This window comes from Phyllostomus hastatus, unplaced genomic scaffold (assembly GCF_019186645.2).
Source record: "Phyllostomus hastatus isolate PE091 unplaced genomic scaffold, TTU_PhHast_1.1 phas_scaffold_129, whole genome shotgun sequence".
NCBI classification, from domain to species: domain Eukaryota; kingdom Metazoa; phylum Chordata; class Mammalia; order Chiroptera; family Phyllostomidae; genus Phyllostomus; species Phyllostomus hastatus.
Window position 1 is genome coordinate 27,515,401 of NW_025334009.1, and position 14,330 is coordinate 27,529,730.

Below are 14,330 nucleotides of genomic sequence, written 5' to 3' on the forward strand. Positions count from 1 at the left end.
CAAAGTGTAGTTAAGAGGTTTACTTGTGTAAACCTTTTAAGGAAAAATTTGATGCTGAGGGGTGAAAAAAAAGAAAGAAAGAAAAGATTTGCATGCTAAAAGTGGCAGAACTTTCATCGCCAAGGGTTTTTGAAATGAGGTTTGAAAAACGAAGAGCGGCAGGACAATAGCCGAGCAGCGGGGAGTTTGAGAAAATGTAACGCAGGAATTCCTGCTTCCGTCTGAGGTTCAGGACTGCGCGCTCCACGCCCTCCGTGCTGTCCTCTGGACCTCTTGCTCTACGGGTCCCTGAGAACAGGGGGAAGTGCTCCGGAGGAGGAACCCAGCCTAGCTCTTCCTTACCTCGCTCCTCTCACCTCGTTACTGCTGGATCTCCTCTGCTCTCAAAGCTCAACTCCATTATCACCTCTGCCAGGAATCTTTTCCTGATTTCTCACTTGAATTCCCGGGCCCAGCTGGTGCCCATCACTTCCTCCCGTGAGTCCCTCTGGACCCCCCCAGCTCCATGTTAGCCTCTTTTCTTTGCCCACCTTGTTGTATAAGAGTTCTCTTTGAAAATATTGATGAAGGAACAAATCCCTGCTCTATGGCAGGAATTTCAAAAGCCTTGGTCCTTCCTAATCTTCCCAACAAAGTAGCAAGGTGTGTTTGACCATACCCACTTTGCAGAGAAGAGAGCTGAGAATCAGAGAGAGTGAATAACTCGAGATCACAGAGCTAGTGTAAGTGGCAAAACCAGGACCCCAGCCCAAGTTTGCCCAGCTCCAGGACCCGCCCTCTTTCCAAAACACTTCACAACACGTTCCTAGGGCAGGAACTGTGTCTAGTCATCGTGTTTTATACACACTTGGTGCTTGACGTGTGTTTCTGAATGAATGAAACAGTAAATGGATGAATGAATAAAAGGAGTATCCTTTCTTTTGAAGGCCGTATCTCAAGGATCAGCCAGCCACAGCCCGAGAGCCCAACCCAGCTTGCCTCCTATTTGTACAAGTAATGTTCTGTTCCGACACAGCCACACCCACTCTGTCTGGTGTGGCCGCGGCTGCTTTTCTGCGCAGCAGGGGAGCTACCTTGTCACTCACAGAGGCTGTGCAGGCTCATAGAGCTGAAACTGTTTTGTATGTGGCCCTTTCCAGAAAAAGTTTGCTGACCTCTGCTGCGGTGTGTACTGAGCTAGTTAAAACAACAGTGCTTGTTGCTAAGTGCTGACAATCTTGTCTGTATGATCTGGAATAGTGTGTGTGTGTCCATGCGTGTGCATGGAGTGCCTGTAGAGTGTCAGACAGATCTCCACATGTGTCTTGTAGGGGCCACTTTATCGTTTTATAGGCAGGCTTCATCTGAAGAGGTTTACTCCACAGGCCCTTTGGCAATGCATATAGATATCCAAATTCAGTTTAGCTCTGTTGACAGCACCTTGGCATTGACGTGAGGAAGGCCGAGAGACCCTGGCAACAAAGATCTTCCTGAAGCAGAGGAGGGCAGACTCCCCCTCGGGACAGTCACCGTGGGGGTGGACTTTGAGGCTTGCCAGAACAGTATTGTCAGGGCAGTTTTTGAGCTGAATGAAAGGCAGCCTGGGTGATGGATGACACTCATTTTGTCTGCTCACCGTGGCCATCAGTATCCCAAGCTCCCAACGTCCCCTCCTCCCCTGGACCAAGAGCACTCTTCCAAGCCACCCCCTAGTGCAGCCTCTCGAGAGGCCAGCACGCTGCTTAGCCAGTCCTGCTCCCAGGAGCTCAGGACTGTCCTCTGGATCCCTGGCATCTGGGCCAGGAGCAGCACCAGAGCAGGGATTGGATAACTCCCACCCCAAATGCCCAACAGGCCAGGCGCTGGGACTGCTCGGGGGCGTGACGGATCTCAGGCTGCCTCCAGCATGTGCTCCCTGGTCAGTCCGCCTTTGGCCTTGCCCACAATGACAGGTCCATCACTCAGCCTGACTCATCTGCTTACCATTTCAGGACTGCTCTGTTACTCAGCCTGCTGCTTGGGTGAGTTGTGTGCTTGTGCGCGTGTGCCTGCATGTGCACTTGCATGTGTGCATGCATTGTTTTGGGAAAAAAGAGTCTTGGAAAGCAGGCTTGTTGTGAGAGCCTTCAGAAGGCTTTAAGTCTTAAACTGCTTGGCTCATGCTGGAATCGCCACATAAAAGGGTGTGACAGTGGAGATGGTGGGGGCTTTGGCACGTGCATGTGTGTATGCACTTGCGTGTGCCCATCTTGTGACCTTGACTTCAGAGTGGCAGGCTGGCAGCTGCTGCTCCCTTGGCTTTGGAGTAACACCGTGTTCTGTGGTCTGGGGCACTCCCAGCATTGGTGGCCCAGAAGCTCTGCATCAGGCTGCAGGCTAACGGGCATGGGTCATGCGACAGCAGCCACCAATTGCTGAATTGTTGTAGTTATGTCCTCACCTGTGTTCCCTCCTCACCCCAATGCCTGCTCAGGAGCAAATTGCAAGATGGCAAATTCTAATATGATCTGCGTTTCAAGGTGTGTATGGTATTGAAGGAAAATTGTCGGGTTAAACCTTTTCTGGAATATGTGAATTGGAGAAAACTAGGCAAATTACAAGCCAAAAAAGGTGAGAATTTGACTGTAGCTGAGATATCCGGCTCAGGGTCCAAACACTTAGTGATGCTCTGCCCTGCACCTCTCCTCTCCTCTTTGCCGGCTCCTTCTCAAAAAGGCAGGGAAAGGCCCAAAAGCAGGAGGAGGCAGAGGAACTTGCAGAGCTCACCAACCGTGTGAGCACTTGCAGTTTAGTTAGCGTGTGGCTACACCTGTCATTTTCCCAACCTGCTAAGACAAGATGTTTATGTCACTTCTTTCCTTTGGTAGCTTTTCAAAAATCCTCTCCTGAGGACATGCTTATTGATTTTAGAAAGATGGGAAGGGAGAGAGAGAAACATTGACTGACTGCTCTCATACGCACGTGCCCCGACAGATACTGAATCTGCAACCCAGGCATGTGCCCTGACCAGGAATCGAACCCGTGACCCTTTGATTTATAGGATGATGCTCTAAACAACTGAGCCACATCGATTAGGGCCCTTTGGTGGCTTGTAATGACACATTTGCTTGATTCAAGGAAGGCTTCTTGGTATTAAAAAAGGAGGCAGAAATGAAAGGGTTGCCTTTAGTACCCTGTTATGGGCTGGTCTTGGGAGTGGAGAACCAGGTGGGCACAGTGTTGATTTTGGTGTAAGATATATAAAAAGGACTCAGGAGACAGTTTGAGCCAAACTCCCTGTGGTGCGGTTGGGGCAACTGAATCTCAGTTTGGAAAGGGGCTTGTGCCATGTCACATGGTCACTCGCATCCAGACTCACACTCTCTGAGCCCAGTCCCTGTACTTCCAAGAGTAAGTTGGAGCGAATCACTTTCCAAGGATGTGCCCCAGGGTCAAGTGGTGTTGAGTCCAAAGGGCAAAGCCAGCACCAATGACAACAACCTCCTCCCCTGCAATCAAACGTTTGCCAAAAGCTCACATTAGATTCAGCATTGTTTCTGCCTGTGATTTGGCACCGCAGTGGCCACGTACAGTGTGACTTTGGTGTCTTTCAGTCAGGGCAAGTGGTCCTGAAATTCCGCCTTGTGGGCATTTCCGAGGCAGCTGTGTGGGGCGGAACCACATGGGGCAGCCGGGTTTCTGTTCCCCGTGTGCGCGCGCACACACACACACACACACACACACGCATGGTTTCTGCATCGCAGCAGAGCCTGCTGGGCCTTCTCCAGGCGGGACCCTGAGCTCCGTCAGACATGATTTCACGGAGGCAGCGTAGTCCAGAGAGACCCACAGGCCACTCAGATGACACCAAAATAGACATGCAAAGTCCTGGCTTAGTTGTCTGGAAAGAAGAGGCGGGGGGTGGGGAGAAGCTGTTCCCAAACACGTCCACCTGATGGAAATATTCTGAGTTGGAATGAGCTGTAAATAAACTAGACTGTGCTAAAAGCAAACAACCCCCGGGAGTTGGGGGCAGGGCAGAAATAGATGGCCTTCACCTGCTGGAATGATGTAGGTCAAGGGGGAAGGAAGGAGGAGGGGTGAACAATACAGAGGCCTCCACCGGAAAAGCAACGGATAATTTATGTTCCCTGAAGAGTTCTCCAGAAATGAGAGGTGGCTGCAGATGATTCAGGGCCTTTCATCCATGGAAGGCCACACAGGATGTGGGGCAAATTGCAGGCCATACATGGTCTGGAAAAATAAGTGGTCAGCAGTGCACATGAGCCATGGGAACCTACCAGCTTCCCAGGTGTTCCTGGCTGGGAGAGGCTTTGCGGGAACCCGCATCCTCAGCCCTTGCTGTCTGCTGAGGCCAAAGAGGCACAAAGGAGAAACTGCAGCTGGGGAACCTGGAAAGGTTGTGGAGTGCAGGCATGTCTGCCAGCCTGCTCCGCATGCCCGAGACAGAGAGGAGCAATGGAAGCTGCCCACTCCTGGCTTTAGGGAAGAAACTAGAAGAGGAATGCCATTGGCATTAGTATCAAGTTTTATAACAATAGAGCTACATTGGTTTACCACCGGGAAAGAGAAGAGCAGCCCAGGACAGCGGGAGCGGGCCTGCCACTCACAGCTTGGCCGTGGTGCTCTCCCACTGAGCATACATGATCTCACAGAACCACATCAGATGAGATCAGTCTGTGAGTGGGATGGATCAAGTCAAAAAACAAGGGCACTCTGTCACCATGTCAGACCCTGGCAAAATAAGACTACCAGCCGGCCACAAAAATGTCCAGCTAGCCCTCTGTCCTTGCTCGTGTGAGTGACTGCTGCTGCCTTACCTGTCATGGCTTCGACCTCCCTCTGAGCTTCTCCTCTGTTAGATGGGCATTAAGATAGTCGTAGGCTAGCCCTTGCTTCCTGACAGCATCCAGTCCAGAGCAGGGCCAGACTTTGCTTCCTTGTGGTCTCCCTCCAGATCACCTGCAAAAGCCCTAATCCTGGAACAAATACTTTCTCACCTCCTGTTACCAGATGCCCAGGGTTCCCCCTGGTGTGCATTCTTGCTCTTTGCAGTGAGTCAGTAGAGCTGACTGTGTTCAACTACAGGTACGTGCATTCCCGATGGTCTTTAGCTGAAGGGCACTGATACTATAAATCTCAGGGAGTTGCATTTTCCTTCTTCTTCTAAGATTTTATTTATTTATTTTTAGAGGGGAAGGGAGAAAAGAGAGGGAAAGAAACATCAATGTGTGGTTGTATCTAGTGTGCCCCCTACTGGGCACCTGGCCCACCACCCAAGTATGTGCCCTCACTGGGAATTGAACCAGCCACCTTTTGGTTCGCAGGCCGGTGCTCAATCCACTGAACCACACCAGCTAGGGCCATTCTTCTTAGCTCCAGCCTTTATTTCCACCCACATTGCAGTCATAGTGTAGAAATCCAGAAAAAGAACTCTAGAACCAGACTGCTTAGTTCAAAACCTGGCTTTGTCCCTTACTAGTTGTATGACCGTGGGCAAGTTGTTTCACCTCTTTGCCTCAGTTAACTGATCTGTAAAATGGGGATGATGATGATAATAACAACAGGACTTAACTCTCAGGGTTGCCATTAGGATTAGGTAAATTTACATGTGTGAAGCATTTAAATGGTGCCTGGCATGTTGTAAGTGGTTTTTTTAAAAATTGGTTTATCAAACATTTGAGGAACCTCTCTAGTGTATGCCAGTTACTGTGCTAGACCCTGGGGGTGAAAATTGGCTCCTCTCCTTCATGAAAGCACAAGTCTTTTAGAGAGATACGAGGACACAGATTCACCCCCTGGATTGAGGTTAATATGGGGTAAACCCAAAGGAAAGCATAGCAGAACCCCCCAGCCTTTGCCTGGGAAGTCAAGGAAAGCTTCCTGGTGGAGGCAGCTCCTAACAGTTCTTGATGTACAGTAAGAGTCTCCAGGATTGGTCAGGGTGTGGGAGGAGAGGGTGGGAAATGAGCAGAAAGGCCTTCGCAGCCACTCAAGCTCCACAGGCTTTACCACCTACAGGTCAGGGGCACCGTTTAGGCATCTTTCTATCTCCCACAGGGCTAGCCCAGTGCCTGGCAAAGCATGTGCTCGAATTAACAAACATCTAACACAAAATCTGGCAGCTTTCCCTACACACTAGTGCCTCCTCCAACTTTTCCATCTCATACTCTGACCCCTGTCGCCCTGGGTCGCCTGCAACATTAAAGGCGCCCTTGATTGTTCCTCCTCTTTCACTCCTACCCTGACCCCTCGTTTCCTTCTCCTCAATAATATGTGTATCAGAAGACTCCACGAGACAATGAAACTATAAGGTCCAGGGCCCCCTCTTCATCTCCTCACGCCCATGCAATGACACATTTAACAGTAACTCTCTAGTGAGCATGGGTGACACCGAATGTGTGTGGAGAGTGTGGAGTCAAATATGTGTTCAAACCAAGGCTCACCATTTCCCGTGGTCAACGCGACCTCCAGGCCTGGCTGCCTCCCTCTCTGAACAATTCCTCTGAGCGCAATATCAAAGTTATTCACGACTTCCTTCTCCCAGCTACATCTCATATCTTGAGTCCATGTGAACTTGAATTCCTCGCCCCGTCTACAAAGTGACAAGTCGGTGCCTGAAGAAGAAGTGAACCTTAAAACAGTCAGTGTTCGTGTCATTTGCTCATTTATCTTACTCACGTGGTCTCACCAAGGCCAGGGAAGGGCTCAGCCAAACAGTGAACAGGAGGTGCGCTGCCATCTAACAGGTTAGGAAGCCTGGGGTGGCAGCATGGGTCTCCCTCCGGCACAGTGGGCATGACAGAGGCCCTGGCCCTGGCCCTGACCCTGACCCCATGCTAATGAGCAGCAGTTTTCTCTAAACAGCCCTTCCTGGCCTGGATCAGAAGAAGCGTGGAAGCCACAAAGCATGCTGCATGCTGACGCCCCCTCCACCCCCACTGTTCCCACCGCCATTCTTCAGAGGGGGGCGGAGTACGGTGAGTACCGGAGGACACGTGAGGGAACGGAAATGTGGGCGCCTCGATGCCCACCACATGCCCCGCCCCACGTGCCCCATCCCTCAAAGTCACTTCCTCCAGAATTGTCTCCAAGGGATTCACGCCTTTGCTCTCAGACGGCAGGTTGAGCCTTGGGACGGAGTTTTCAGCTCCTGGTGTGCGACCATTCTCCCACCATGTAAACAAGTTACAGAGGGAGATTCTTCTCAGCAGGGAATTGGATTTGGCAAAGTATCCCATCTTCCCGAAAACAGTGAGGTGACTGTATAAATTTCTGGGCTCCCATCAGCTGCTCAGATATGGAATTTCCCCTTCTGTTGTCCTCCGCACCCCCACAAGTGTTTATGGAATTCCCTTCCACAGCCTGTCTCTGACTCAGACCGTTTTGGGGAGGCGGTGCAGGAAGCGGTCCTCCTGCAGCCGTACCGAGGTGTGAGAGGGAACAGAATTTGGGAAGAGAGGAAAAGTGAAGAAAAGAGCAGTCTTTGGGGACCTGACCTAGAAGAAAATAGGTGGGACTTGAGAGTCTCAGATCTTTAAAGAAACTCTTCCACCTGTACTGTCCAATACAGCCACTAGCCATATGAGGTTACTGAGTACATTTAACGTGGCTGGCTTGAGTTGAGCTATACATAGATGCACTGAATTTTGAAGACTTCGTGTGAAAAAAAAAGACTATGAAATATCTTACTAATTTTGAAATATTGAATCTGTTTTGAAATGATAATATTTGGGATATATTGGGTTATAAAAGATATTATTAAAATTAATTCCACTTGTTTCCTTCTACCTTTTTATGTGACTACTAACAGAGTGAGAACTACCTGCATGGCTCACGTCGGTAGCTCACATTCTCTTTCTTTTGGGCAGTGCTGCCCTAGACATTGGATAGAGTCCCCTGAATGAGCTCCCTAACTCCATCATTATAGCTCTGTAATCCATTCAAGCCAGGAATGTGTCAAGAATGGATGAAAGAACAGACACTTGTGGTCAGGAAGGACATCTTCTTGGGATACCCACTGGGGCATCAGGGAAGCGCCAGTCCTGGGAACTGGACTATAGAGCAGGCCTGTGTTTAGGGTGCTGACCCCTCTCCCATCCCCCAAGTCTGACCTGTACACATGTATCGCTTTGCATTGAAGCTCCTCTCCCCAGACATGGAGAACCTCATCCTGGAACTGGAGACCACGCCGTCCCCGTGCGCGCAAGGATCGCTCGGCTCCCCTGGGCCTCCTGGCCCCCAGGTGGGTGCCTCCCCCAGACCTCCCTCGCCGCCTCCTGTCCAGAGCAGTGAAGCCTCTTCGAGATGCCCGTTTTCATGTGGTGTGGGGCTGCTTTTCCTCCTCTGGCTCACCTCCGGAGCCCATGGATAGAACGCTGCTTCTTTGGGTGCCCTGCAGCCTCGCAGTCTTGGTTTCCTCACGCCTGCAGTGGGGATCATATGTGTCGCTGCAGTACTGGATTTAGGGTGGAGGACCCAATGAGATGCCGCCTAGGTGGATGTGGTTATTATTACAGTCACTATTGTCAGCTACTTGATGACAGTGGGTTGCCCCTTATGTGGCCATTGACCCCATCAGTGGCCTCAGAGCTACCTGCAGTTAGTGCAGGAAAGTGGAGGCAAAAAGGAACTTGTTATGTTGAGCTCATTTGGCCCAGATGCGGCTACCCAGCAGCCCACCCGTGCCCAGCAAAGCTAAAGGGAAGAGTGAGGAACAGGCAAAATACTAGAGAAAGGATTTTCTATGGAAGCAAAGAGACCTTGTCTCCCAGACTCCTGGCTCCTCTGGCTGCCTGGGACAGGGGCCCCACCAAAGAGGAATGTCCCCTAGCCTGGGGTTCCGGGCCTGCCAAGGGGAAGGAGCAGTCAGTTCCCTGGGTGCCTTAGGGATTCTCTCACCCTCTCGGGTAACCCCTGCTGTGGCTTCCCAAGTCGGGAAGCCTGAGAGACGCACCCCTCATGCTGGTTGCAAAGCCCCCTGCAAGGAGACCCTGGCCTGTATCCCCTACACCATCTCATGCCACCAACCCTGTCCACTCGAGGCAGCCACAGTGCGTGTCGTGGGTCCTCAAGCACACCAAGCAAGTTCCAGCCTCACAGCCTTTACACTGATGGCTCCAGCTGCTCGGAACATTCTTCGCTGTGATCATTACTACGGCCAGCTCCTTTGTCACTCTGAACTCAGTTAAATGCCACCTCCTCAGAAACGTCTTCCTCAACCCAGCAGGCTGTAGTAGCCTTCCCCATCACTCTCCCTTCAGTGGCCTTTTAATTCTCTGCAGATTCTTCTCTGGTTGTTATAGTTTCTTTAGTCATTTTTATGTTCCTGATCTCTCTGGTCTCCTTTCCATGAAGTGTCAGCTTTGTGGCTAGGGCTGGCCAACTACGGCCCACAGGTCAGACCAGCCTCTCTATGTGATTACACTTTCATTGTCTCTGGCCGCTTTTGTGCTACACGGACAGAGTTGAGTCGTAGTGACAGAGTTGCTGTATCACAGGCGCAGCCTAAAACAGTTACCGTCTGGCTCTTCACACAGAAAGTTAACTGACCCCTGACTGTGAGAGCAGGAGCACTGTCCCATTCATGTCTCGTGTCTATGGACACAGTGCGTGGAATGTGACAGATTCTCCATAAATGTTTGTTAAATGCAACAAAGCATATAGGACCTGGGCCCAGAGTTGGCCACGGGGGCTGAGAAGTCTGTAGAAGGGCAAGAAGGGCACCCTGAGGGGGGTTTCCACTTTCCCATGGTCTGTGCTGTCAGCTGTCAGCCCAGGGGAACTCCCAGGCCATGGGGAGAGAGGGTCTTCTCTGCAGACCAGCACCTCTCTGGCTGCACTGACTCATGTCTAAGCTCCCACCTGAGTCACATGGGGCTACGCTGGCCCACTCCAGGGGACTCTGCAGCCACCTCGGTTCCCTCAGAACGCTGTCCCTGCGGAAACGAGACTGTGGACCAGCAACACTGGCATCATCTGGGAGCTTGTTAAAGATGCAGAATCCTGTGCCCCCCCTCCCCAGAACTCCCCATCCCCATTTGGTCAAAATCTGCATTTTCACAGGATGTCCCAGCAAATCATGTGAAGGGCAGAGCTAGGGCGCAATGGCCTGGTAAAATAGTTCTAGCCCATTTTAAGAAATGGAAAAACTGAAGCTTGAAAAAAATAAAAGACCAAACAAAAATTCTTTGTCCTCCCCTCCCCAAAACAGAAGGAGGCTGAACCAATGATGGTGGTTTCCAAATTTATCTGCACATTAGAATCCTGGGGGAACTCAAAAAATTCCCGAGGCTGTGCCCCTCTCCCTGAGCCTGTGATGTGCTTGGTCTGGGGTGTGGCCTGCTCTTCGGGATTTTGGAAAGACCCCAGGGAACCCTAATGTGCAAACAGGCTTGGCAACCACCGGCTGAGGGGGCTGGTTGTCCTTCGGACAGTTCTCATAAAATCGTATTTCAGACAGGCTTTGTGTTAGGTGTGCTCACCTGCAGACCTTGGGGGTAAAGTAGTAATCTGGGGGTTGATGGATTTTCTCTCTGCTTTGCTGGGGAATTTGGAAACAGACAGTTGATCATGTCATAGACGCATGAGCAGAAAGCAGCTGCATTCTGCTGCGGGTGTGCCAAGCCTTAGCGCAGTGGGTGCTGGAGTCCCTGAGCTAGAGTCAGCCCCACTGTGTGGCTGGGCAGTGGGACAAGATGTACTATTTACTTGCCCACATTCTTAATGTCTTAAAACAGAAGACTTTTGCGGCACCTACTACCCGTAGCTCCACCACAGAATTCCTGAGTTGGCGGCTCCTGTGTGCAAAGGGTGACTTCCCCCTTGCTTTCAGCAAACAGCATTTCTTCAGAGCTCTTTAGTTGCTCTCACTTAGCACTCAGGATATTTCAGGCAACCCAAGCATTCCAGGAGAAAATTAAACTCACAGAGAGCAGATGCAGGCATTGCAACCTTGGAACCACTGGAAACACGGCTCAGAGAAGCTGGAAGGGGAAGAACACAGAGGAGGGACCTGGGCTGGAGGGTACCAGAGGGTCCTTCGTGGTGTTTCTGGAGCTTGGAGCCCACGTAGAGAAGGAGGCTGCTGCAGGGGTGATCCAAGGGCCTCGCCCCGGTCCTCCTGCTGCCCTCCCTACTGTTCTGCCTTGGTCTGATGTACACTCTCTTCGCTTCTTATCTTGATTGTGTAGGGTCCACCGGGGCTTCCAGGCAAGACGGGACCAAAAGGAGAAAAGGTAGGAGCCACTACTCTCTCCAGCCCACCTCTCCTTGGTAATTCTCGCCTGTTTTTGGCCCCTGAGAATTTTCTGGCTGAGATTCCAAGGCATGTGCTCATTCTGCTTAGTGCATGAGGCTGGGCTTCATGAGGACGGGTCTGCTGCTGCAGGTGTGGGGGCCCACAGCTTGGCTCTCTGATGGGGCACATGTGCTGTGAGTGGCCAAGTGACTGAGCCACATGGGCATGCCCAGTCACCAGCCCGCTGCTTCCAGAACTTCTCTTCCAAAGCAGCCTCTGCTTACCTGTCTTTTCCATCCACAGGGGGAGCTTGGCCGACCAGGAAGGAAGGTATGGTCCATGCATTTCTGTCAGCATTACATAGGCACGTGTGTGTGTGTGTGTGTGTGTGTGTGTGCACACACACTCATTGGGGTGGGGAACCAGCAGTGCCCTACTGTGGCCTCCAACCCATTGGACAGTGGTGGCACTACCATCCTGATTATGACAGTCACAGCTTTGCTCTTTCTCCCACTCCTTCACTTGGGCGCTGGCATGTGCTACTGCCAGGCATCTGGACTTATTCCCAAGGCCGCCAAGCCTGGCCATGTTTCCCCAGTCTCAGAGCACCTCATCCCACCATGCACCAGAGAAACCCTCCAAGGCCCTGGCCTGCACCACAAAATGGCTCTCATAGTCTGTTAAACTAGAATAAAGTGCAAACAGACAGAAACAAATGGCTTTTGCTGAAATAAATGGGAGTCACTTAAGGTCACAGGGCCTCTGAGTGAACCAAACACATGTTATTGAGACTCTCATTAATGTTGGGAAAGAGGAAACCAGCAAACATTCGCTGCGGTCAGTGGGTGTGGGGTGCTAGCACTGACATTGTGGGTCTTGGTGATAGAAGGAGGTTCAAGCCTGTGGCCGAGAAAGATGCCTGTGGTTCTAAATAGAAATCACTATTTTTTTTTGGTTGAATGTTTTATTCAAACATTTGCACTCTCAATTAGAACCTCAAACAGACCTTTGTAAGGCAAAGTTACAACACGTCAGGGCACAGATGACAACCGCAGCCAAGGCACAGTGGTGGTCCAAAGTGCCGGGCTGGAAAAAACTCTGGCATGGTCCTCATGCTCATGGTCCCCATGATTAATGAGTGATGTGTGCCATGGATGTGGGAGGCAAGAGCGGACATTGGTACCCATGCCAGCATTTGTGATTCCTGGTTTAGGGGCTGAGCCTTCCACACCTCTTGCTAGGCTGAAATTTGCCAGTGGGTGCAGAGGTCAAGATAGGCCCCAAGTCCCTGCTCCCACTCTTTCAGGGCTTCCTCTTTCATAGCCCCCAGCTTAGGTTGAGCTCCTTAGAAGCAGAGGCAGAGATGGCTTGTGCTGTGTGCAAGTGAATCAGTTATCGTAGTAAGGGAGCTTTCCCAGGAGGAGACTGAGAAGAGGGGGCATCCAGATGGGTCAAGGGAAGAAGCTCCAGGTGGAGTGGTAGCAGGTGGTGCCCAGCTTTTGCCTGACCCCTGGGGGAGCTGTGGTGTGAGAACTGCACCACGCAGTTTGTGTTGCCTTGAAGTAGGGGAGCTGGGCTATTGGCTGCAGGGAGGGGAAGTGTGGAGGTTGCCAGGCAGCTCCTATTGCCCACAGGCAAACTCCATAGTCGCTGGGTGCAGGAATGAGCTGGTACAGCAAGGGAGGTAGCCCCTGGGGGAGGGCCATGGTGAGCAGGAAGTGGTAACAGCATTTGCTGCTGCTCCCCAGACATAATCTATGCCACTTATGTCATCCTTGGGGAGAAACTGTTGGAATGCAGGGGACTTTTGGGTTGTTGGGTGGCAGTGATAAAGATTGAAAAACCAAGAAATTTAGAATCCTTTCTCCACCACTTTTCATTTCTTCAGTAGAAGACCTTGTGTGTTGACACAATGTCACACCTAGGGCTTGCACTAATGCCCCAGTGATCCAAGCTTTTGGCCATCAGTGTCTGGAGATGAGGGTTCTGGGGCCATGATTTGAGGCCCCATACTCCTCCGGGCCCAAGAGACAAATCTTATTTCCTACAGGGGGAAACAAGCCCAGTTGTCCTTACTTTTGTTCTCTGACTCTGAAGGGTAGACCTGGCCCCCCGGGTGTTCCTGGCATGCCTGGGCCCATCGGCTGGCCTGGCCCTGAAGGACCCAGGGTAAGTGTGGCATGCTTGCAGGGTTCGAGCGGTATCAGAACATGAGGGAGAAGATGGCGGCTCCCCTGACCCCTGGCACATAGTGAGTGATTCTCACTTCCTCTAGGTCTCAGTCAGTCCAGCAGCTCTGCTCCTGTAGGGGGAGAAATGAGGGGCCACTGCCTTATTTCACAGGATCCTGGATTCTCCCTTGACCTGAGAGTTAGCATGCAACTCTTTGGTTTCTCTGAGATGACCCAAGAGGGGGTTGTGTATGGAGAACTCTTGGCCTGTCCTGCTGACATGGCTAGAGGTGGAAAGTTGAGGGGGTTGGCCTCGGCTGGCTAGGACAACTGAACCCAGAGAGGGATCACCAAATGCTGATGAAATCCCCTTCCTCGGACAGGTTAGGGAGAGCTAACAGGTCCTCACCCATGCCTCAGTTTACATTCTTCTCACTTTGGTCATAGACTATTGAATATAGAGGCCATGACTGGGGCAGGGGAATGCACTATCTATTCTGATTCACCTGCTGGCAGAATTTATAAGGGAATAGAAAACTTCCCCATCCTTGTAGGAAAAGTCTTAAGGATGTTTTTTTAAAAAATCAACTGTATAAAGCTGAACCATCCAATATGGCAGCCTTGAGCCACATGTGGCTACGGAGCCCTTGAAATGTGGCCAGTGTGACTGAGAAACTGAACTCTTAATTTTAATTAGTTTACCTTTGAATTTTTAAAACTTTTACTCAATTCAGTTATTTGAAAACATTTAAGTATATAAAGTATGTGGATTACATGTTGAGTATGTGAATTTGCTTTTTCAACTATAAATTTTGTGAACTCTAAATACAGATCATGTATTTTGGATGAAAATGTAGTGCCTGAATTGAGATGTGGTTTAAATGTAAAATGCAAAACAGATTTTAAATATATCTCATGAAAAACAAAATGTAAAATATCTC

At 50.8% G+C, this 14,330-nt stretch overlaps 1 protein-coding gene across 4 annotated transcripts in view; it reads left to right on the forward strand.

Moving 5' to 3' along the window:
- Positions 1-14,330, forward strand: part of COLQ (collagen like tail subunit of asymmetric acetylcholinesterase) — a 53,333-nt gene that overhangs the window by 16,942 nt on the left and 22,061 nt on the right. For 2 of the 4 annotated variants that reach the window (XM_045856959.1, XM_045856961.1), the window contains exons 2-7: positions 1,971-2,000; positions 6,847-6,959; positions 8,123-8,224; positions 11,172-11,216; positions 11,522-11,548; positions 13,316-13,387. In XM_045856959.1, coding sequence (XP_045712915.1) covers positions 1,971-2,000; positions 6,847-6,959; positions 8,123-8,224; positions 11,172-11,216; positions 11,522-11,548; positions 13,316-13,387 — 389 coding nt within the window. Of the gene's footprint in view, positions 1-1,896; positions 2,001-6,846; positions 6,960-8,122; positions 8,225-11,171; positions 11,217-11,521; positions 11,549-13,315; positions 13,388-14,330 lie in introns of those variants that run through there. The other 2 variants (XM_045856958.1, XM_045856960.1) reach the window with 2 other exon arrangements.